Source organism: Cimex lectularius, unplaced genomic scaffold, assembly GCF_000648675.2.
Source record: "Cimex lectularius strain Harlan isolate CLEC.00 unplaced genomic scaffold, Clec_2.1 scaffold6, whole genome shotgun sequence".
Taxonomy (NCBI): Eukaryota; Metazoa; Arthropoda; class Insecta; order Hemiptera; family Cimicidae; genus Cimex; species Cimex lectularius.
In genome coordinates, this window is record NW_019392677.1 from 1,803,881 (window position 1) to 1,828,980 (window position 25,100).

Below are 25,100 nucleotides of genomic sequence, written 5' to 3' on the forward strand. Positions count from 1 at the left end.
ATAATTACTTTATCTTATTCTTATATGATAGAAAGGGTACAGAGAAAGGGCAGGAAATACCTGTTTTACAAGATATGCAATCAGAGGAAGTACCATCATTGCCACTATGAAGGCAGACTCGCTCTAGGAGTCCTGGATTCTCTGGCGGATAGAATAGTTTTGGCTTCCGTTATGTTTCTTTGGAATATCCTAAATAATTTCATTGGATCTCCTGAGATATTATCTTATATTGGCTTTAGGGTTCCCCAGCCAGAATTATTTGGTACTTCATGGCACAGAACCAAATACGGGTTAAGCCCGATGCAACGCTATGCGACGCTGCCCGATGCTACCCGACGCAAATCCAAAGTCCAATTTTCCATAAGGTTGTATTACCCCCGTGCAAATCTGCCCGATGTTATGCAACGCTCTGCGATCCCCACTGTACAGATTTTCGTCCGGTAGCATCGAGTACAGTCGAAGAAAAAAGAACCGGACACTCGTATTTTTGTTCAAACTACGTGCATAATTGCCGTCATATTAATTACAACATGCTTATTTTAATGTAAACCAAATTAACCGAGATCAAAAATTCATTAGTTTTTATTTTAAAAAAATTAATTTTAATAGTTTGGTAGAAAACACCGGAATACCATTTTTTAATATAATGAATTTAACTAACAATTTATTACGGTTTTGCTCATAAAATTACACCATTTTCGTCGAGTAGCGTCAGAACAGAACACTCATATTTTTTGTAGTTTATTTCCAAATATGTATATGTAATTTTGTCGTTATATTAGTTACAACATTCCTATTTTAATATAAGCCAGATTAAACGAGATCAAATATTCATGAGTTTTTATAAAAAATTATTTAATTATGATGGTTAGAAAATTTATCAAAACACCGGAATAACTTTATTTAAAACAATTGAATTTAACTAACGATATAATGCATTAAGAACAAAAGAGGCGTTGCGATTGCGATACTGATTTGTGATACACGCTTTGTGACTGCACGTGGCGTGTGCTTGACGTCGCATAGATGTGCACACCCTACCAAAACGTAGCAAGGCGTCGGGTAGCATCGGGTAGCGTCGCATAGCGTTGAATCGGGTGTGTCCTTTTTTTTATAGTTATATTTTAATGATTGATTAGTTGTGTTGTTTGACTGTCCCATGCTTGGGTACCTGACCTGTTTGGACTGAAAATAAAAATTAAATTAAATAAATAAACCAAGTTAAACAAAGAAGAAAGACGCCCATACTAAATCCTAAAACAGGAAACGTATGATCGGATCGGAAAGCAACTCGGATTTTTGTAACCTGAAACTGTTTACTAGGTTGAAAAAGGTGTGCATTTGGGGCTGTTGTTGAAGGTTCGGTGGAGGTGTGGGCGTGGCAGGTGCCCCCTTAATGTCTCAATCCACCGCTATTATTAGCCCATTTGGACGTACAGGGAACACGCAACTTAGCCACTTCGAACCCTGCCCACCGTGCCTTGAAGGACCACAGTAATTTCACACGTTCCCACATTCCTGCAACATCAGGGGGAAGAATTATCCGCTATCCGAGGAAAGGAGGTTGCGCCTGAATGCGGATACCCGTTTCCGGAAGAGCTTTAAGAACCCGATTCGGAACTGACGTCGAGGTCGACATCTTAAGATCCTTCTGTGATAATGGTGTTGTTTGATTTGGTTTGATCGTTAAATAACAATGGCGAACGAGTCACACCCATTTCCTCACCTGTCTCTTCAAAAACCCCAGCACTTTCTGAAGCCACGCGACCCCAGAGGAAACGCGACGTCACTGTTGTGAAGACAGACAGAAGGCTTAATCGGCTGCCACATCGAAAAAACAACGGCTCGACGCCTTTACGTGTAAATTAATCGCATCCGGTCTGAAGTCATGATAAGTCCCTCCTTCAGACTTTCAGGGTGCAGGAGAAACATTTCGGGAACTGGGTGATATACGCCCAATGACATCTTTCCGAATCCCACCTTCGACAGTCATTCACCAAAACTATTTTCTCGAAATAACTTGTCATTGAAAATAAGAAATAATATAATTATTCAAGTAATGATTATTCGGAGATCATGAGATGCGGTCTGATGTGACGTAGGTTCTAGAAAAACATTTTCTTTATCGTGCCAATGTTTCGATCTGTATTGAGATCATCTTCAGGGCCTGGGATTTATAAACATTGTTTAAATTTTAAAAATACATGTAGGGTGTGAAAAAATGAATTTATACACTGCTAGAAAATTTTAGATTAAAAAAACAATATATATGAATTTATAGAATGCTAGAAAATTTTAGATTAACAAAAAAAAGAATTTATACAATGATAGAAAATTGTAGATTCAATTAAAGTATTTGTACTCACTCAGAGTTTGTTTTCCCTGTAAATGGTCATTCTTGTCTGTCGTGTTGAGAGTGCCAGTGAGATATTATTTTTTTATCTAAAATTTTCTACCATTGTATAAATTCATTTTTTTAATCTAAAATGTTCTAGCATTGTATAAATTCATTTTTTTTACATCCAACATGTATTTGTTAAATTTAAATAATGTTTATAAATACTAGGCTCTGAAGATGATCTCAATAAAGATCGAAACGTTGGCACGATAAAGGAAATGTTTTTCTAAAACCTACGACACACCAGATCGCATCTCACGACCTCCAAATAATCATTAACTAACCGTCACTAAACACCATATTCGAGTTATTTTCAAATTGTCACTAGTTTCTACTAGCATGAAAACTACAAATTTGATGCTTCAGATATAATTAGTTTATATAGCTAGTTTCATTTTCAGCCGATACTGCCCAAATTGTCTAAATTTTTGAAAATTATAAATCAAATTTAGCAATAGAGGTCATTTAAGTACGATCCAGTGCTATATTGATTTATAAAGTTCTTCTAAAATACTTTTTATCGAGAGAATATTTTCATAGCTCCAAGTCAGGAAATATTTAATATCATAAATAACAAAGGGATCTCGAAGGGCCGAGGAAGAAATGGACGAGATAGAATATGCATATCGGCAATTTGCTATTAATATTATCGGGGTCTAATAAGTGGTGCATGTCTGAAGGGTGTATGCAGCGTGGTGTGGCGTGATTTTGCCACCCCCGGCACCAAATTGGCTGCCGGTTGTAAAATCAATCCACAATTCATTGGGGTGGCACATACCCCGGTGACGGTTATCGTCTAATCACAGCGTTGGGCGCCGATCAGATCAAAGCTCTCGAGTCCCTCCTGGCCAAACCAATAATCACCTCCTACCGGCCATCAGACCGTATTAATACCTATGCGGCTAAATTGAAAATCGAGCTTCATTCCACCAAATGACAGCTTTTAAAAATAATAGGCGTTTTATTTTTCTCATTTTTCTCAACAATGATTCCATGAATGTATCAAGTAAGAAAATAGGAAACAAAATAACGATTATACTTTATTAAGTTATGATAGTGCACCACAGAAACTATCATAAATTAGTTGAAAAAATCAGGAAAAAACTAAAAATATTGCGGCATGATTTCCGTAGGAACATTACAATTTTTGGGTCAAGGAACATGCTTGCGAAGTGAAGAATGAGATGGCAGATGTCACCGCAAAAGAGGCAGCAAAGGATTACCTACGTCCTTACCTACGTCAAAAATCGTACTGAGACGGAGAACATAAAAAAGTCGGAAGAAGAATGGAAAAAATACCAATGATGCAAATTTAACAAAACGCTATTTTCCGACTATAATTTCTCACCTTCGAGTAGATATAAAGCATTCTATCACATCCATGCTGGCCATGACAAACCATGCTAAAAATAGATCATATCTTGCAAGATTTAATGTAATAAGTAACCCTGCATGCCCTTGTGGCTACAATAACCCAACCTGGAGTCAAATAATAACAGATTATTGCATATTCGATAAAGAAAGATCTATTTGATACGATATTTGGTTCAAAGTAGTGAACCTTGGCCAATAAAGGAAAAACTGATTTCGGTTTAGCAGAAACAGTTTTTGAGATTTGTGTACTCACTAAATGTTGAAAAACTGTAAAGAAATAAATAAGTCGGTTTGTTTGGATAAAATCATTGTTGTTTATATTAAATAGTTAATCTCCAGTAACTGCATAATATTTATCTATATTTATTATTTATACAAATTTTTATTTATTTACCTTATTAATAGTATGTTATCGTCTGATTTTTTAACCAATTTTGATAAGTAAATTGAAGCATGTTCAACAAAGTATTACATTAAGTATTTGTGTAATACTAATGCCTATAGTCTGTGAAAGGGAGCAGGAAGAAATAAAGTTATTTAAAAGAAAGTAAGAAATTTAAAGTGTTATATGTATCGACTTCTATTTTATTCACTAATAATCTGGATCTCGGTATAGTCGTAATTAAAAACTAAATTCATTGTTATTTACAAAGTTTTCGACACTGTTACAGTCCATCGCAACTGGGATTGAGTCGGTCAAAGCAAACTTTCTACTAAAAACTTAATTATGTCAATTTGAGTTGTTTCATATTGTTTCGCCATGATGATCACCTTAAAATCGTTCGAAAACTTGGCAGATAAAAAATAAATGTGTTTTTTCATTCGGACCATACCAAGAACTAGATTATTCCTCAAGTAGGAAATAAAATATAATCAGATTCCGTTAGACGCATATCTTTCGAAACTTTTGTGTAGTTCCAAAACTTAAACTACCCTATTTACCTGATCCTTGAATCGTATTTATCTGAACTATGCTTCACAGTGCAGCAACGAATTCTTAAATTTCACACGGATACAAGCAGGCGTTTCAAAAGGGAACATTTTGGTCTCCCGTATACAATTTACACTGCTGACTTTCCTACACATACCAAAACCATGACTATCCAAATAAACTCCATCGTACAAGAACACTTTTAGTATATCAAAGACTGGAAAAAAAATGGAGGACTAGAACGAAGAGGAAAACTCACATAAACAACAAGTACCGACTTCAACTCAAGTCAGATAAATAGACAGCAGTGATGTCCCTGAAGACCGTTAGCTCTGAAATCTGTTTTGACCGCCAATACACGACAACTCTATACTAGACCTTACGGCGACCACTTTGAACATATAAAGGTTTCTCCGTGCCATTCATTATCCAAGGGATCCGATGGTTTGAATCAGAACTTGTCAAAGTTCTTAGTAAGTCACCAACCCCACAATCCACAACAATTTCAACATGCCTTATTATCGGTGATACTCAGTGCTGGTTGGCTCATTGGTTAGTTTCTTTTAATTGCCAAACCAACCAACATCCAGCGCCTCCAATCATTCCAATCTAAAGTTCTCAGAAAAATCGTCAAAAATCCATACTACGTTACTAACCTCGTTATCCGCAACGACCTCAACAATACTTTTTAAGCATTTTTAAGCTCTTACAATTCTTTGTAATAAATTCTCATTTTATCGTTTTAATTACCTGGGACACAAACTACGCCTTTCTTACATAAGCACATACCAACAATTCATTTCATTCATTCATTTACTCGCATTAATAGCTAATTGCATCACACGCACTCTTATACATAAATAATCAATCTCGCTTATATGTACACGCATTCGTCCTCACACATAAATTACTGTATATAGTTAAAAATAGTTAGGGTGCCATCGGGGTACATAATATGACCACTCCTTACGTTCACACCAAAACATACATTCACACACCTGAACTCCAGGTACTGTATAATATTCCATCGAACGGCCTGCTCACATCCACACTAAGGATCCTTTTGTCAATAACTAATCCTTTCAAGTTTCCTAAAGCTCCAAACCAACGCTTAGATCCAACTTAACCCTACTGCTTAAGTCTTATCTACGCTTTCTCATCCTGACAGTCCGCCGTGTAGCTTTCAATGACGATGGCCTCGAGAACTGACGACCATCATTGAATGCCATCGTTGGCTGGTTTACCAACCTAAATCATTCTCCTACGGTGCAGTGCTGGCCATAGTGTGTCAGGAAGAAAAGAAACATACACGCACGTTGTACTATGTATTTTCGTATATAAATGATATTAATATTTTTTTATATTAAACCACGTATATAACATAGCTTCCAATATACATGTATAGTAGAAAAGATCTTTTTTCTCCTACTGGAAATTTTAAAAAGGCAGTTTTTAAAAAAACCTTTTTAGTTAGGCAGAAAGGGTACATCGAATTTCATGGATTAACAGAGCGGAACGCACATTTACATATCATTTTACCAGATGAATATCTGAATTTTCAGGAATTAATTTTAATCTTTTCATCGAAGACAGTTCAATTTTTGATAATTGTTTATACATAACATTTTAATTCTACCACTTGGAGATTTTCAAACCGATATGTATATAAATGAACTTGTGGAGAAGAAAATGTAAATGATATTTTGTAAATTTTCTTTTAAAACGAAAAAATTATAAGGACACATTTTGATTGACGATAATTCGATGCCAATGTTCGATTTATTACCTCTGCGTTCATGTATGTTTTTTTCCAACTATTTATGTACATTTTGTTATATATACACAGAGCCAAAATAGAAGTTGAAAAGAAAAATAATAAACTCAAGTTACGACAGGCGGATTAATAAGCGGGGATTGCAAGACAGATCCTGTATACAAACTGGCCATTATGTATGTTTACACTCGGTGACAGCGCGGAAATACACGGGTTGATAAATTGGTGAGACTAGTCCCTGGATAGATTTACACTCAGAGCCTGGCTTGGTAAAGGATTAATTCCACGGGAATAATATTTACTGAAGCTCATATTTATAAAGTAGTGTTGGATTAAAAGAACAAGTACATATATTTCAAATTATTTCAAAATACAAAGATTACTGTTACTAGAAAAAGGTAAACTTTAAAAATTATATTTTTTAATGATCTTATTCGTACAAACTATTCAACTGACTTTGTCGTTTCATGGCTCATAGATTTTTTAATTAATTTTCAATGTAATTTTAATAGCCCAATTTTGGGGCCTGGACGGATACAACCGAGAACTGCCCCCGGACTACCAACCGATTCTTCAGGTCTGCTGGTAATTTTCTGTAAATTTCAAAAGCTGGAATTGCCGGTGACCTGCGAGAAACGATAAGCTCCACTCTGTGTATGTGTGTATATATGTACATATATGTGATCAGTTAAACTTATATATATCCAGCTTAAACTATCATTAATTATTAATGATATATTAAATCCCAATTATCATGTTAAAGTAGGGCTCTACATACTTACATTACATTACAATTACATACATACTTCTCTTTCTTTATTGTCTAATATAATATAGTTATTCGACAATCGGGTACTTTCAACATGACAGACAATAATGACACATCTACATGGAAAACAAACACTTTGATCCCTGAAGGTGATCTCAATAAAGATCGAAGCGTTGGCAAAATAAAGAAAATGTTTTTTTTTAAACCTACGTCACACCAGACCGCATCTCACGATCTCCGAAGTAATTAACTAACGGTCACTAAACACCACATACGTTATTCGAAAAATCAATTTACAAAAGAATTACCTCTACTGCTACTTCAAACAACATCTTATCAGATCATCAGTTCGGCTTTCGAATTGATATCCACTACTCATCAACTTCACAGAGTTACAGATTTCATTACTTCATGTCTCGAACAGAAACTTTACGCGACTGGAGTGTTTCTAGATGTTTCTCAGGCCTTCGACCAAGTATGGCATGAGGGATTATTATAGAAATTAAAGTTATTTTTAACCCAGGCCTATTATCTGATTATACCTAATCATACCTTAAGGAGAGATTTTTCTCCGTGAACCAGGGATTGGAGACATCTGAGATGGAAGAAGTGCTTGCAGGTGTGTCACAAGGGTCAATACTCGGTCCGCTGTTGTACACAATTTTTACTTCTGATATGCCCTCAAATGAGAAGGCACTTACCGCCACATACGCAGATGACACCCAATAATAACAAGTCATCCCTTTTCTACACATGCTTCATTTATATTATAAAACCGCATATCACCAATTGAAAAATAGAGCAATCTTTGGAAAATAAAGTTTAACCCCTAAAATCACAACTTATCACCTTTACACTCCGTCGTGATACTTATACAATGAACCTGTTCCTCAATCGGACAAAGTTAACTATTTAGGACTTACATGTGATAAACGACTAACTTGGAATCCACACACACACACGATTAAAAAAAACAGACACTCAAAAAACGATTTAAAATGCTTTATTATTGTACCTACTCAACTGACAATCAAAATTACCATTAAATATTCTTTTTATGTAAGGCCTTGGTTGAGAGAAAAAAGTCAGTGTCACGAGCGGGATTCGAACCCACGACTTTCGGCTTATACGCCGCTGCTCTAACCACTTGAGCTATCGTGACTTCGATCCTCTCGGACCGAACCTACAAAGCTCGAATTTTCCCTATTTTTTGCCATTTTCAATAATTAATTGAAAGAAGTAACTTGGTCAGTTGACCACTAAAACGTAAATGGATTACCAAACAAACAATAACACATTTCACAGAGATCTTCACTTGCAAACAGTTTTTTCATCCATCAAATCATATTACATACGTTTTCATAGTAAATTACAAAATCTCACGAACACACAAATACGATTTGTCCATTTCTATAATAAACGTCTGAAACCAATATGGATAAAATACCTCTTAAATGATTAATATTATTTTATTAATCCAGAGCAGCTGCCAATGGGTGGGTAGCTTTCTCTATAACTCCCGTAATGCTACAACGTAAATTGAAATCCAATCTGCTGGTTGTGTAAAGTACATGTACAGTTGTATAGATAAAAGTAAACGAAGTAAAAAAAATTAAATTGTATGAAGTGTAGAATTTTCAACAGTTTTTTTCTTAGAGAACATTTCATTTATTCAAAACGTTTTTGACCTCATGACAATGGTCTTTTCCGGGTTGTTCCAATTTATCGGTAGGATACCCAAACAAATGTGTAATTGCCATATTTTAACCACTTTAGTCTCATAATTAATCGAAATCGAAACGTGAAAACAATTATTTTATTACGTTAATAAAAATCGGAGGGGCTAGCCACTTTATACTAAATTACGATTCGTGCAGGAACCAGTTTCGACAGAAAGACCAGACGCTTGATCCGGCTTTGCGGTAAAATTCATTCGTTATTAGTAGTTATTTAAAAATGCAATAAAAAAAGAATTATCCCACTTTCTAAACGTTTTATTTATTATAACCGCAATCATATAAAAAATTTGACGAACAAAAAAACCACTATTATAAAGTGGGGGGGATTTTTCTCACTAAATCAATGTTTAGATGTGTTAGCATTCACATGTGGATTTTTAGGGGGGCATAAATATTTAATATTGTTCAAAGTTATACCGGATTACATTATCTTCTTTCTATTAGAACCAACGAAGTTAAACCGTATATCAAAGGCAAAACAACATGATATTTGGGGAAGATGTAATTTTCTTTAAAATAATGGAAATTTCGATTTTTTTAAGCGCGGCTTTTCTTAAAAAGATATAGATTAAATTATTTAATAACTTAATTAAGGAAAGGCTGAACTTAACCAAGGAAGGGTGAACCCAAAATGGTTCATACTAGACTGAAGAAAAACACACTGATTATTATTTCTTCTTGCACAAGAAACGGTCTATCCTACTCAATACTGTTCCAATTCCACGTAGTAATTACAAGCAAAATGCTAAAAGGATCAATTTACACCACGGCAACGCAAGGACGCGCGTTAGTGATGTGGTACAAATTACTCGCTTGATTTGGAGCATGACAATCTTGGCGAATGTAAATAATAGTTAATAACAAAATCTGGTAAATAAAAATCATAAAAATTGTCAAGATAAATAAATTTAACAGTATCCAAAACGTTTGGGATAAGTGAACCTAATTTTAATGCGTTAGAATTGTTAGGGATTTTTCAATTTAAAAAAAAAATATATATTAAATATTTATTGATCAAATGTTCATAATAATATTTTAAAAAAATAATATTACAACATAAATTTATACTTGTCCTAAATGACATGTTTATATTTGTGTAATTGCTAGAATTATCCAACCAACACACCGTATAACACGGTGGTCAAGCATAAATGAGAACTGTAAACAAGAAACTATATTGTTGACAGAAATCATATCTTAATGTTCAAACGTGTAAAAGCGTCGTTTTTATAAATAAATTAAGTCATAAGAGTCAACTCGCGCACTGAAGGTGAAGAATCGTCGAAGCGCAAGGACGTAGAAATACAGCGAGAATATGCGGACCAGTAACATTAAACGGTTTGAGAATTTTCAACAATTCGCTAGTGAAACCATGACCTACAAACGGTCAATATTTGGGCAATTATAGATAAAGGCCTTGCTACAGTACAATGTGAATTACTCCATTTTACGTTTTAGTGGTCAATTGACCAAGTTACATCTTTCAATTAATTATTCTTTCTATGTAAGTTCTTGGTAGAGATAAAAATTTCAGTGTGAGCGGGATTCGAACCCACGACCTTCGGCTCGTGAATTCGTGGCGTGAAGTCATTATATAAACAACCTAATTGGGGCAAGTTGATAGGGTACTACCGCCATGGACCTCACACATTCACCCTAATAAATACATTCACTCTCAACACACACTAGGGTATACAACATTATCATTACTATATACAATAAAACAGCCTTAGTTCCTCCAAGAATAGGATCAGAGGGAGCCAGACACTCGTTTCCGTGCTCAAGCACAATTCTCTTATCGGGTGCCATTGCTACTAGCTCCCTATATGGCACTAAGGAATTGGAACCTTCGATTAGGTGGGGCACATCTTTCTCTACATGCCCAACATATGCGTGGACTTTGGCTCAAAAGTAATATGTGTCGGTGTGTCATTCTCCCATGGCCTGGGAAGAATGACCCTTCTTCTACGAATCAGGTCCTCCGAGGGCCACCTAACGACAGTACTCTTGATACGCGAGCGTTTCTCGGTCGATCCAGTGCCTTTAACAAAAAAATATTTATGTATTCGGTGTTTCAAATTGAGCATAGACAGTCCAACAAATTCGAAATCTTTATAATAATCGAGGGCGAACAACCAAAGAAAACAGTAAGTTATACAGACGGCTATTTGATATGAATGAGCACAGTCGGTCGATTGCGTGCACCCCTGCCCCTGTTTAATTCATTACCTCTGTATTAGCGTTTAATTGAGTTGTCTAAAGCTGTTTATAATTATTCAACGGGCGTAATGACTCTAAACACGGCCCCCACCATTTAATTATTCCGATTCCGATCTTGATCCGCGATACACTTTGTTTCCAAACGTTGATAGATGAATAAGTCATGATATTATGTTGTTATTGCGTTCGGGATCCATTGTTTTCTTCTGTCGACCGCTTATTAACATGTGAAGAGTTGTCTCTTAAGAACCCTTTCGTTATTTATTTTATCAGGGTGGAAACCTGTTTATTCTTTCTCTCTCTCTCCCACTCCCTCTCTTTTGTACCGTTGAATTATACAGACGATTTTTTTAATCAATGTGCATATGATAACGGAGAGTGTTTATCTAAAATGCCAAATTGTTTTGTGGCACTGACCTGTTCGGTTGACGGGTTATGTAATCTCTTTTGATGCCGTTTCTTTACGTTTGCTATTCACCGGAAATATTTTTTTCAATTTAACTTATTCATTAAAAATGGTCTTATTGGACCAACCATCAATTTTACAATGATACATATAGAATAAATTCTCATAAACCCATTGATACACTCCTCACTATTCCCAAAATTTGTAACTACACTAGGTCATAAGGCTTTGTTCTTTTTAACCTTCTCACGGTGTTTCGAACATGTTACGAGTTTGGTCGCTTCCATCCCCGTGCTGGCTGAGGCGAGATAGGTTTGGCGGCAAATCTTTGTATTTCCACCCTGACATCTGGGATCTACGGGCCATGTTTGGTACAAACCCAAGGATGAATACGATATGTCCATATAGGCTTCAGGAATTGTTTGTATAATATATTATTTTGTTTAGTAAGGTTGGAGCCAGATGGTCTAACCCTTGGCCCAGGATTGGGTAAGCACGACCTCAATGGTTATTGTCGCTTACTTTCCGCCGCCATATCGAGGTGTCGGAAATCGTTGTTTCAGCTTTGTGTTGGTTCGGGTATAAAATTGCTATTTACATTTTATTGACACAAATTGGTAGGAAATAAACAATGTCCGACCAATGTTGGCCCAGTGTATGGAGCCCCCGGAACTTATGGGCTGCTTGGCATGGTGCCCGTCTTCGGGGCCGATACATTGGCCTGTCATGAGGCCATAAGGAAAGGCCTCTCGCCACCGATCAAGATTGTGGAGCCCGTATTCCATAAATAAAAACAACAAGCGTCTATTCACACCCTTGTCAAGGAACGACGAATCTTATATGGGATACCATCTACACCTTGGAATAGAATTCCGGGCACGAGCTAGCGCTGACTCCAACTCACTCACCGCATGTATTACGCCTCTCCGATGTCGCTGCTGAAGTTAATTGCAGTACATTCCGCCTCTCGTTTGAGCGTCTGCAAGTGAACGGTTTACACCGCAGAACTGGTTACGGCAGCTCGGCCACAATCGACGCTTCATCCATGCTATCAGTGACCATTACCGACACCGACGGTGTCTTGCTCCGGCCACAGACACCGTCGCTGCTGAAGTTAATTGCAGTACATTCCGCCTCTCGTTTGAGCGTCTGCAAGTGAACGGTTTACACCGCAGAACTGGTTACGGCAGCTCGGCCACAATCGACGCTTCATCCACACTCCTGCTGTCTGTGACCATTACCGGCACCGACGGTGTCTTGCTCCGGCCACAGACAGTTTGGACCTTGTTCTCTACCTCCCTAATTGGGATGTAACAAGTCATATTAAGCACAATTTTTTCCTATATTTCCTGTTTTCTTCAGAACAACAAGTTTTCCTCCATCGGGCACCTTCTAAAACGGCGGATTGCCCGCTATATCCTATTTACGTACCATTCATTCATTGAGATGACTCGATATTTTTCCTTCGCCCTGTACACTTATTATCTAACTAACCTAATTAGGTGCGCAATATTTCGCCATTGCCCTCAGACTAGGGGACGCAAAATTATCAATACTATATACAATAAAACAACTTTGTTTCCTACACGAATCGGGGCAGGATATCCAAATACTCACAGCCGTGCTCAAGAGCAATTCTCATTTCGGGTGGCATTCCTTCGCGCACTCTACACGGAGCCAAGGAATTGCACACTTCAACTAGGTTAGATACATCGAGCAACCTTTCTCTACATGTCGGACACATATACTTTGGCCCAAAAGTTCGTGTGTCAACTCGGATGAAACAATCTTATCCTAAATCGGGTGATGTTCCTTCTTCTAAGGGTCAGTTTCTCCGAGGGCCACACCAATCGATAATTCCTGATTAGCTATTTGTAAAGATATTTGCATTTATTTATATACACAATATACTTCATAGTTATTTAGAAATTAAACTATTTATAGACTCTTGAATGAAAAGGAAAAATGAAGGAACTAAATGACAATGTTTATCCGGAACGTTTTGAAAACTATTGCAGATGTAATATTACAGTTCTTTCAAATTTAATTTTGTTCCAAAATATATTATTGTAATGGTGCTTTGATGAATAGTAGAAATAAAATCATAATTATACAAAAAAAAAAAACATTTACGGCTTTGATTCGTCAGCAGGAAGTGAAATAATCAGAGTAAATAAGTAATACCAAAATTATTGCATCAAAACATTATGATGTTTAAGTTGTTTAATATTCCAGACCTTAACATCAGTAACTGGGATAATAAGAATAATTAATATTAATGAATAATTATTATAATATTTCTGTGTTTAATATACATAATACCGCGATGGCTGACTTGCGGTTCGAATCCCGGCATAGTTCATCACTTATTTATTGAAAACGGTATAAAAAAATGTATTGGAAAGTAGTTAGAGTACGCCTTCTCGATACCCAATGGGTAGTTGGACATAAAGTTGATAGGAAATACTTTACTTGTCTATATTTATTAATATGCTTATCTCGTTTATCGTTATACTTTACATTGGTGTTTTAAGCAGTTTTATATTTCCGGCAAATAGATGGAGTAAAAGTTACAAGGTTTGCAGATGATACAGCGGTGATATCAATAGTACCGAACATCAATCATTCAACCAAAATCAGCGTAAATCAGTTCATATAAACTTTACAAATACAAAAGTGGACCATGTTCGCTCTCTCACAATCGATGGAACTATTATACTATACAGCGATACAGCTAAATATCTGTGAATGACCTTAGATGCCAAACTGTGATGGAAAGAATACGTGAAGAAAAAATGGGCAGAAATAGGTTTAAGGTATAGACACATCACTTATCTACTCCGCTAAGTCTCTAAGTTGGCCTGCGTTTAGTGAGACAGCGCCCAAAGCCCGTGTTCCCCACCACCATTTCGAACCTTGGTCAATACGGCTACTACAAGTTTGGCCGCTGAGAGGCCATTTAGGATGGCAGGGACTTGATTCTGGCTACGAGCTGTAGGTCGATTTCCCCAACAACCTGCCTTAGTAAGCTCCTCGAGTCCACCGTGAATGTTTGAACCGGTACCTCGGAAGATGGGAGTTTACGGACAGTAGCAGGCATGATTCCGAAGTAGATCATGCCTGCCTGGTCGAAGTATGCTCTGGCCGTGCTATTTGACCTCGAGAAGGCGAATGACACCACTTGGAGATAACCAATACAGCAGAAGGGACAAGACATCAGAGAAAGAAAGAAAAATAACGTTTCCGCCTTTCAGCAAATTTCCGTATTTCAACAAGTAAAAAAAAATGTAATGTCAAATGATTATTCGGAAATCGTGAGATGCGGTCTGGTGTGACGTAGGTTTCAGAAAAAAATTTTCTTTATCGTGCCAACGTTTCGATCTTTATTGAGATCATCTTCAGGGCTCAAAGTGTTTGTTTTCTGCGTATATGTGCCATTCTTGCATGTCGTGTTGACAGTAATGTCAAATGACTAACTAGGTTTTCTTGTATTTTTTATACGCGTGTTTTGCAGAAACGGCGAAAATTAATTAATAGAAAAACAATTAACAATATATTTTATTGGGGGCGTCGGTGGCCGCAACGGTTTAGGAGTTGACATGGCGCTCATCACTTAAGGTAAAGATCCCGGGTTCGAATCCAGTGGCCCTGAATTCGAACCCGACATACTTACAAATGGGCTTTTTTACAAAAATACCGGCACCATTTGTTTATATAACTTTTGTTATAGCGAACCCTCGTAAAAAAAGAAAAAACATATTATCACTTAGGTGCTATTCAAAACTTAATGATAACAGGTTAATTTATTTATTGAAGTTAGCATAACTTTTATATTAAAGTAATGTTAACATAACTTTTGGGAATTTTCCCAGTGGGAATATTTGGTTGATTTTAATGGCGCTTGCCAAATCTATTATTTATGTAGTTGTGTATTTACCTTGACATCTTGTTTTTGCTTGCATTTCTTTGCATTAGCTTAAGGAGAACGGCCTTAACCTGACGTCCGAAAGCGTTTCTAAATGCCAGAGATGACCAAGTTCTGCTTTCATCTCGAATAAGGACGAGACCTAACGGAAACGGCACATTTGTCCCGGTGAGTGGGGGATGTTAATGAAAAGGTTGTAATTTGCGGGTTCGATCCCTCATAACTTATACATTATTAGAATCATTTAGATGCCTAGGCTATCATAATTGATTACGTCAATTCCCCTGGGTTAATAACAGAGCCTTGAGCTGACGGTATAACGCCGACACTCTTCGGAAATAAATAATTAAACGGCCGTTGTTTACAATTTATTTATGCATTTTTCTTTCTCGACGAATCGGAGCCATAATTTCTACGACGCCCACGTCCCTGGCGAGTAGTCATTAGTGTCTAAACGTACAATTATTCACGATTAATTTCCCCCCCGGCAGGGGTGGATTATTAATTTTATAAATTAGTCTAGTTTTAATTTCATGTTAATACAACTCACCTTTTCAATGGTCGATGAAACCACCCTGATCGAATTTTATTTAAGCAATTAAAATTAATTGAAACACAAAGGGATAACAGAACTGAACTGCCTAGCAGAATTTGAATTTCAACTTTTTCAATGTATGAATATTAATTTCCCTGATATTCCATAACAACTGAAAGTGCAGTAAATTAAAAACCCATTAATAACAAATTTATCAGCGTAGCAATCCGTAAATGATTATTGATTTGTACGTATAAGGTGAAAGCACACGCATGTACATACGGAGTTGAATCTATCACTCTCTAAGTCCACCGGCGACTCTAGCTTTTTGCATTTTACAACGCTTACAGACGGTTTCAATATTAAACATTGTGATGTGACGGAAAAATTTACTATTTATGGGGTCTGGGATCCGTGCATGCTTTATAAACTTAAACGCTTCCTAGCCACTCGTTTTCACTACATCCTCAAATACTACCTCACCGCCGATGCTTCAGAACGAGATGCGGTAACGATTTCTCGGTAGTCAGACGGATACAAGCCAGCGTCCCACAAGGGAACATTCTTAGACCCATCCTGTTTATCAAACTACACGTGGTTACAGAGTTGAGCCTATCACTTCTAGTAGTCCACCGGCAACTCTAGCATTTTGTAATTTACAATAAATTGCCGACAGGCTTCGAGAATCACCCACCCTCGGTGTTGGCAGTCCGGAGTCAGACCTCGGTTTGTCTGTTCTGTCCAGTAACTGATGATGGACTCCGGATTTTATCGAAAACTTTGTACATAAGTCATTTCAGCCAAATGATTGTTCTAGAACTACTTCTAAAATATATTTCTACGTTTAGAAAAGGGATTAGGACTGAGTGGGAAGTGAAAATATTTATTTGATATACGATAAAACTTTCTGTGCTTAACTTCGTTTTTATTTGATTTAATTTTATTGAATTCGCTTGAATAAAGAAATAACAAAAACACTAATTTTTATATTGAATTTATGTTTGTTGTTATAAACCTGGCCCGGATCTCGGCCACCATAAAACAAATTTTTCCATCACATCGCATTGTTTAAATATAGAAACTATCCGTAATCAATGCAATTTAAAAAAATTAACACTCATAATATAAAAATTACACCCTTGACTAAACAAAAGTCTAATTCAATTATGAAAATTAATGACTATAAAAATTGTAGTACATGATAAAAGTCAAGTACTAATCATGAAGTACTGTACAAAGAAACAAGCTGATATAAGATCTTGAAATCGATATGTACATATCGTACATATATCAACTAAAAATAATGAATGTTGGTTTTATTTTTTGAATATAATCAAATTAGTTAAAAACAACCTTTAAATATAATTAACTTTAAAACCATTTACAAAATTTATTGGTTGTAAAATTTATGTTTTCTTAAATGGTTTACCATTCTTTAATTCAATTTTTTTTAAAACTTTGATTATTCAAATTTGACTTCATTTATTTTTTTAAACAATCTACTTACAGTTTTAACAATAACAAAACTATATTCAAAATTAAGAATTTTAGGATAGATTAGTTTATGAGTGTATGTTTGGAGTCAGAGCTTTATAGCACTCAGGATATAACTAACTTAAGATAGAAGCCATTATATTTAGTGGTCTATTGACCAAGTTACTTCTTTCAATTAATTAATCTTTTTATGTAAGTTTTTGGTTGAAATGAAATGTTCGTGACACTAACTTTTTCATTTCAACCAAAACCTTACATAAAAAGATTAACTAAGATGGAAGGTTTAAATGTTAGGGCGTGAAATGACCTTAGCCGATAAAACGCCCTTAAAAAGTAATAATAATAAATTATCGCGAAAATATTTGTTTTTCAACTCTATGTTGAAAAATACAATTATATAAAACCAATTTGTGTACAAAAGGTGAATGAAAGGATATATTTAAACAATTTTATAGAACCTTTACTTCTACTAAAAAACTTTACGGAAAAATGTCATTACAAATTTAAATTTTGTTCCGTGGAAATTATTTCAAACCACAGTTATTACTGATTCTACATTTTCTTGTTCTACACAACATTTTAAACCGACGTATTACTAATGGCTTATTTTATTTTATAGCGATGCTATATATAAATGACGTCATTTAAAAAGTGAAAAAGATATAAATCATGTCAATCGTTGTTTTATGCCCATTAAAAAAATATCTATATTTGTGCAAAGTTCGAACTAACATTTTTAATAGCTTTGTATTTACTAAAAATATCAACATTTTTTTGAAGTGTATAATAAATATAAAAAGTAGTTTCAGTTAGCGTAAAGAAGAAGTTTTAAATTATTCATAGAATAATGAATTCCATTACGAATCAACTGGTAATTCAATTAAGGGACGTGTATTTCAAAAAATTGTAACAAAGAATTCAAAGAACTGCATAGTTACTATAGGCAAACTACTATAAACTAAATCGCTTCCTATTCACTCCTAATCATTTTAGCCTCAAATCCTATCTATCCGACCGCTGCTTCAGAGAATAATGAATCAGACAGATACAACCCGGCGTCCCACAAGGGAACATTCTAAGTCCCATCACTACTTACTCGGACGATACCGAAATTTCCTCCTTTACCTCGAATACTCTCCATGCTACTTCCAATATCCAAGAACACCTCGAGCTTATCGAATACTGCTGCAGACAGTAGAGACAAGAATGAATGAAGAAAAATGTACACAGTGAACGGTGAAAAAACAGTGGCCACGTCACCTTAATCGGCGATAGCCTCGAGACCTCCTCGTTTCTTAATCCCTCAGTGAGGCCAGTACTGGCTGGCTTCTCATGTTTCTCCGGGTGTTGTGCTGTGACCGTATAAAAAAATGTTTTCTGATCACATTTGCTATGTGTGTAGGAAATAAAATAATTTAAGAACATGTTTATGCATAAAATGAGGGAAAAGTTCGATAGGTGAATGTAAAGTGGCAGATTGAAAAGGAAAAGTGGACTAATATGATTTATTCTGTCAACTAGATTTATCCGCTAGGGGAAAGCAATCACAAAATAATAAAAAGGAAAAAAATATGAAGCAGTTTCAATTTTTTAAATTTCCATAAACGATTATTTTAAATTAAAAGTGTTGACCCGAGACACACGGTTGATTTTTTAATTTGCAACATGCATGATTGTTCTGTTTAACTCTCACACAAGCCTTGGAATATGCAAATTTTTATAAATAGCATGTTTATATCCATTGAGTGATAAGCCGCATTCCTTATTCCTATCGACACAAACTAGTGTGCCCCCCAAAGTCTTTCTGATATATTATTCATTAATTTACTTTCAATATTCCATAATTACAGGGTGAAAGATGGCAAATCAGATTTTTCACCGTTTAAAATATAATTGCTTTCGTTATTCAACCAAATATTAAGTTATTATCCACTTAAGAATGCTTTAAAATTTTGAAACCCCACTTTCGCTAATGATAGGCCAGCAGAAGGAGTTTCAAAAAAATCAATTTTAAAATAATTGCCAATGTTCTTGGTGATATGGGTTTTTTCGTATTATTAGCATTATACACAATCTTATTTCAGAAAGGATGTGTGATAATATCTAACAACGATTTATTATTTATTTGTTTGTTTAATTTGTTGTAATGTTAATTTATACCATTTCGGCTTGATAATTATATAAAATTTTCATTTGTATTAAATTTAATATATTCTGAATCCCATTAGTTTTTATTATTCAAATTAATAAATGTTTTGAAATGGTATTTTTGTTCTCCAAAAGTTATTATTAGAGCCAGAATTTATATGCAATGAAAACTATATAATTGGCACTAAAAATATTAAAATATGAAGAAAGAAATATAAGAGTAATAATTTTTTTTCCTAATGTATATTTTTTTGGCTAGTATATATTCATTTTTAAAAAGTAAATAAAAGAAAAATTGCACACACAAAATACATATAATTTAAAATATTGTACAAAATAAATAATTACGTTCATGATCTGAGTTAACATTAACAATGATAAACATTTCAAGGTAATTTCTGTAAATGTATAGCGTTTGTCTTAATAAAAACTTTCCAACGGGCACACTTGTAGTAACTTAAAATAATGGATGGTCGATTCCTTTCATAACAACTTAATTGTTTCCATTAAAAATTTAGGTTTACTAAGTTGGATATACGAGTGAGGACTGGCTGGTTATTTGTGTGTACTCAAATGGATTTCCTTTGCTTTTCGGCAATCCGACTATTTCAGAAAAATTAATCTTTCAGAAAAGCTAAAACTGCACCCATAAGCATTGAAAATGAGGGGGCCTCAAATAAGAGGCCGATTATTTTAAAAGAATTTTAGATTCTTCTAGAATCTTCCGATATTCCTCAAATATACAATTTTATGCAATATTCTTCAAATATGCACAAATATGATGAATGAAATTTGATTTATTTTTCCGCGAAGGTGTGATTCTGATAAATGACTGATCACCATGGTTAAGTGTTTTATATTATGTATAAACAAAATGTAATTGCGTCAAACCCGGGCTCTAGTTGTGACCTATCGAACTCGTTAAAATCATTCTGCTTCTGTACAATTTTGTGTGGAGGCAAACCAAACTAGATTGTACGGCCTACAAAATAAAACATTTAAAATGCAATTTAGACCTGAATGAACTTGATGAAAAACAAGTTACTAAACAATGTGTATTTTCCGGAAAAATAGAATAATAAAAAGTTAAACTTCTTCATTAAATCTTCGTAAGTAAACGTTGTAATATACATTAGTTATTACTCGAGTTGTAAAATAAATAAACATATACTCAAAGACAAAAAAAACTTATTTTAACGTAAACAAAATTAAACGAGTTCAAAATTTTATGAGTTTTAATAAAATTTATTTAATTATTATGGTTTTGGGGTATTACATTTGGTCGAGATCAGAAAAACCTTGAAAAATTCGCCAAAAACACCAGAAAATCATTTAGTGATAGTATAAGTTAAATTTTAAAATATCACTAAATGATTTTCCGGTGTTTTGATCAATTTCCCTTTCAAAGCGTCATAAATAAATAGTCTTTAGTCAACTGAGTCAGGATACACTCAAAGACAAAATAAATAGATAATAAAAATAAAAATCTGGGCACTTGCATTGTTATTTCAAACTATATCTGTTTTTATCGTTATATTAACTACAACACATTTATTTTAACATAAACTAAAACCAGATTAGAAATTCAAGTTTTAATTAAAAAATATTTAATTGTGATGTTTTGAAAGAAAATCCACTAAAAACACCGGAAAACAATTTAGTGATATAATAAATTTTTAGTTAAATTTTAATCTATCACTAAATAATTTTCCGGTATTTTAGTGAATTTTCTGTCAAACCATTATAATTAAATATTTTTATTAAATCTCATAAATTTCATATCTATGTTAATTTGGTTTACATTAAAATAAGTCTGTTGTAATTAATGTAAAAATAAAACTACATACATGAAGTTTAAAATAAATAATAAAGTGAGGTGTGTTCGATTTTTTCTTTGAGTCTATTAAAAAAATATATTTGTATTCATAAATCGTTTGTAATATTTGTAACCAATTTATCTTATGAATAATTTGTATGTGAAAGTTAAGTTACAAGTTTGACTTTCTTAAAGTATATTTTTAAATCAGAAATAATTGCCTAATTAAATCCGGCAGTAGTTAAACATTATGTATAGTGAACTGTTGTCATATTTCATAAATAACAAATTGGGTTCATTTTTAATTCACGGTGTTTTAGAAATTTATGTTTGTATGTTTTATGAGCTTGTTATCTAACTGCGACAATTTCCCTTGATTTTTTTCCGCTGTGTTTTTATAAGTTTTGTTTATGACATTATATTAAAATAAGTATGTATTAAATATAGGGTGAAAATACATATAGTTTAAAATAAACAAGAAAATAGGAGTGTTCCTTCGTAATATTTATATCCAATTAATCTGCTAGGAATAAGTTCTATATGAAAGTTAAGTTATAAGATTGACATGTTTTGAAGATATTTTTTAAATAAGAAATAATTGTTTGACCAAATCCGGAAATAGTTAAACATTACATACAGTGGACTGTTGTTATATTTCATTAATGAAAAATTGTGCTGGAAATTTATTTTTGCATGTTTTATGAGCTTATCTAACCGCGGCATTTTTTCCTTAATTTTTTTTTTGCAAACATACTTATTTAATGGATATTGAAAGGGGTTATTTATTTAAATAATAAATAAATTAAATTTCAAACCAATTTTTTAATCGCTGATTAAAAAAGTCGCGCAAGTTTTTTTTCGGCCTTTTTATTTTTTGGTAGGTTTCTCTTATTTACATTTCTGTTTATAGCCCGGTGGCAAGGGATTTTTATTTTATAACATCTATATTATACAAATACTGTTATATAAGTATATTTCCAATTGGTCGGCAAAGCAAAAAAATTTGACAATTTCAACGTAGGTTGTACACGAATGAACTAGAGTAGATCTGATCACGAACAAGTTAATATAATGAAAAAACATTTGTACTTTTACAATATAAAATCATACTAAAAAATGAAAATAAAATTTATTTGTAGCTGCTGCTAATTTCTTCTGGTTTCTTGCAATATTATTGAGTGTGGCAGTGGCTTGATGTCCACGTTTGTAGGTGATAGGTTCGTAAAATCCCATGTTGGTTGTGTTGGTCCTCTTGGGGGCTGTGTTACTTAGTGACCTGTTGTTTCATAATTTGTTAAAGTCGTGAGGAGCAGTCATGAATGACGTAGTTTAGAAAATCACATTTTGTATTTTTTCTGTCAACGTTTCGAATTTTATCCGAGTCATCATCAGGGCATAAAGTGCGGTGCTATTCTTGTGGTGCCGTATTGGTGAAACTGTTCAATTCAATCACAACACTTTCACACAAGCACCACACTTTATTTCCTGAAGATGACCCGGATAAAGGTCGAAACGTCGGAAAAAAATGAAAAAGGTTTTTTCTAAACTGCCACATTCTTGACCGCTCTTCACGACTTCAACAAAAATTGTAAACTTTATTCTATTGGAAATTGTGTTGTGTCAGATTTTTAAATATATCTGTGTTGAAATCTGCGTTGATTATTTTATTAGTGTTATAATAATTTATTATTGTCTTTTTTAATTGTGTGGTATTCATTTTTTCAGTTGAATCGAATCGTTGTAAGGTGTAATTAATTTACAAAAACATTGTTATGAGCACGACGTACCTTTTGAAAGATGCTGAGGGGATTGGGGGCGACGGGGCAACCTCCTGTGGGGCTCCTGGGGGCGGAACCTGACGTGCGGCGGCGGACCCGGAGGCGCTGTGAGGAAGCCGGAGGCGGCGGGTGAAAAGTGCCCCAAAGAAAATCTGTGAGCCGGGAAAATGGAATGCGGCGGAAATATGCCCGCGCCCGTGTATAACCGCAACGGGGATTCTAAAACCATCATCCTACCGCTTGCAGGTCACCTCATCACTAGGCGAACCTGTATAGATGACTGGAAGCGGCGGGCTCTGCCTGCTCTGCCCCCACCCGGTTCGAGGCCCGCCTCGTCCTTCGCCGATTGGTCCGCTCCGTCCCGCCTTTCATTCCCACCCCTTTCTTCAATAAACTCTAACCTCTCTCTGCACCAATTTGTACGGGCATTCAAATTAATTCTCACCCCACCCTCAAAAGCGCTAAACATCTATTGATTTTCCACACGTGTTTATCCTTATTTTTCTTTCCACCCCCCGGAGAACCGCCCACCGACCCTACCATCCACCCCCTTTTATATATTTCTTTGATGTATTCCCAGCGGGGATTTACTTGCCGGTTCTCGTCTAAATGAGAACTTACAGCCGGTACATGACCCGCTTCGGCAAAAGCTCTCCTCCATACATCATCCCTTGCCCCCATCCCCCGTACGACAACCCCTTATAACAACACGAACGCAAAACAATTGTTCAATAATTTCCTCCACTTCACCCCCCGGCGAAATCCCTATCGCGTTTACCCGGTAATTTCCAACCCTTTCCACGTTATAACTTCTAATTTTCCCCATTTTATTCCTTCTAAATGGAAAATTTTATTATTTTCTTACTTAGTGTGCTTTCGGAAATCGACTATTTTACCTCCTAACTCCAATATTTCTATTCTCTTCCAATCTGGTCAATGAATTGAACTTTTTCTTCACTTTTTGTAAACGATGGTTTTTCTCACAAATTTGTTGGTTATTTGTGAATAGAACTATCTTTTACCAAAAGTCAATCGACATACTAACCCCCACCTAAAGATTCATCATTATTATTATTATTTCTTACAATTAATTAATCTTTTTATGTAAGGTTTTGGTTGAAATGAAAAATTAGTGCCACGAGCTGGATTCGAACCCACGGCTAAAAAAAACTTGAGCTGCTAGTAGAGCAGAATTTAAGTCAAGTAGTAATATTGCGTGTTCTAAGTCTGAATGCAAGAAATATTTCGATAAATAATAAAACTTGATCTAAAAGAAGTCACGACCGGAAAGTTAATTAAAAAGTGTAAATATTGCGTCATTAGGAGCCTGAAAGTACATAAAGGATACGTTTTATCCAAATTTAAGTTAAAAAAATTTCTGTTACAATAAATACTACAATCTTTTTTTTAAAGCTCAACGAAGCTGTCCCTTAATTTATTAACGAAAATATTAATATTGAAATGTGGTTCATTGAAATCAAAGTTACAGAGAGAACGTTAATAGGTATGATACCGACAGTAGAAATGATGAGGGTGGGATTACTATGTAAGAAATCTGTTATAGATTCACCAAACATTATACCAACAATTAATTACTATTTTTACGTAAGGTTTTGGTTGAAATGAAAAAGTTAGTGTCACGAGCGGGATTCGAACCCACGCCGCTTGACCTATTGTGACTTCGATCCAGTCCAGACGAAGGTCTTGGGTTCGAATCCCGCTCGTGACACTAACTTTTTCATTTCAACCAAAACCTTACGTAAAAATATTAATTAATTGAAAGAAGTAATTTG

General features: G+C 34.8%; 1 protein-coding gene across 2 annotated transcripts in view; it reads right to left on the reverse strand.

The window, feature by feature from the left end:
- Positions 1-23,595, reverse strand: part of LOC106673956 (homeobox protein unc-4-like) — a 94,239-nt gene extending 70,644 nt beyond the window's left edge. The window contains exon 1 of one of the 2 annotated variants that reach the window (XM_014406361.2): positions 23,317-23,595. In XM_014406361.2, the coding sequence (XP_014261847.1) occupies positions 23,317-23,539 (223 nt within the window). In that variant the 5' untranslated portion in view covers positions 23,540-23,595. The remainder of the gene's footprint in view (positions 1-23,316) is intronic. The other variant, XM_014406360.2, reaches the window with a different exon arrangement.
- Positions 23,596-25,100: the final 1,505 nt, after the last annotated feature.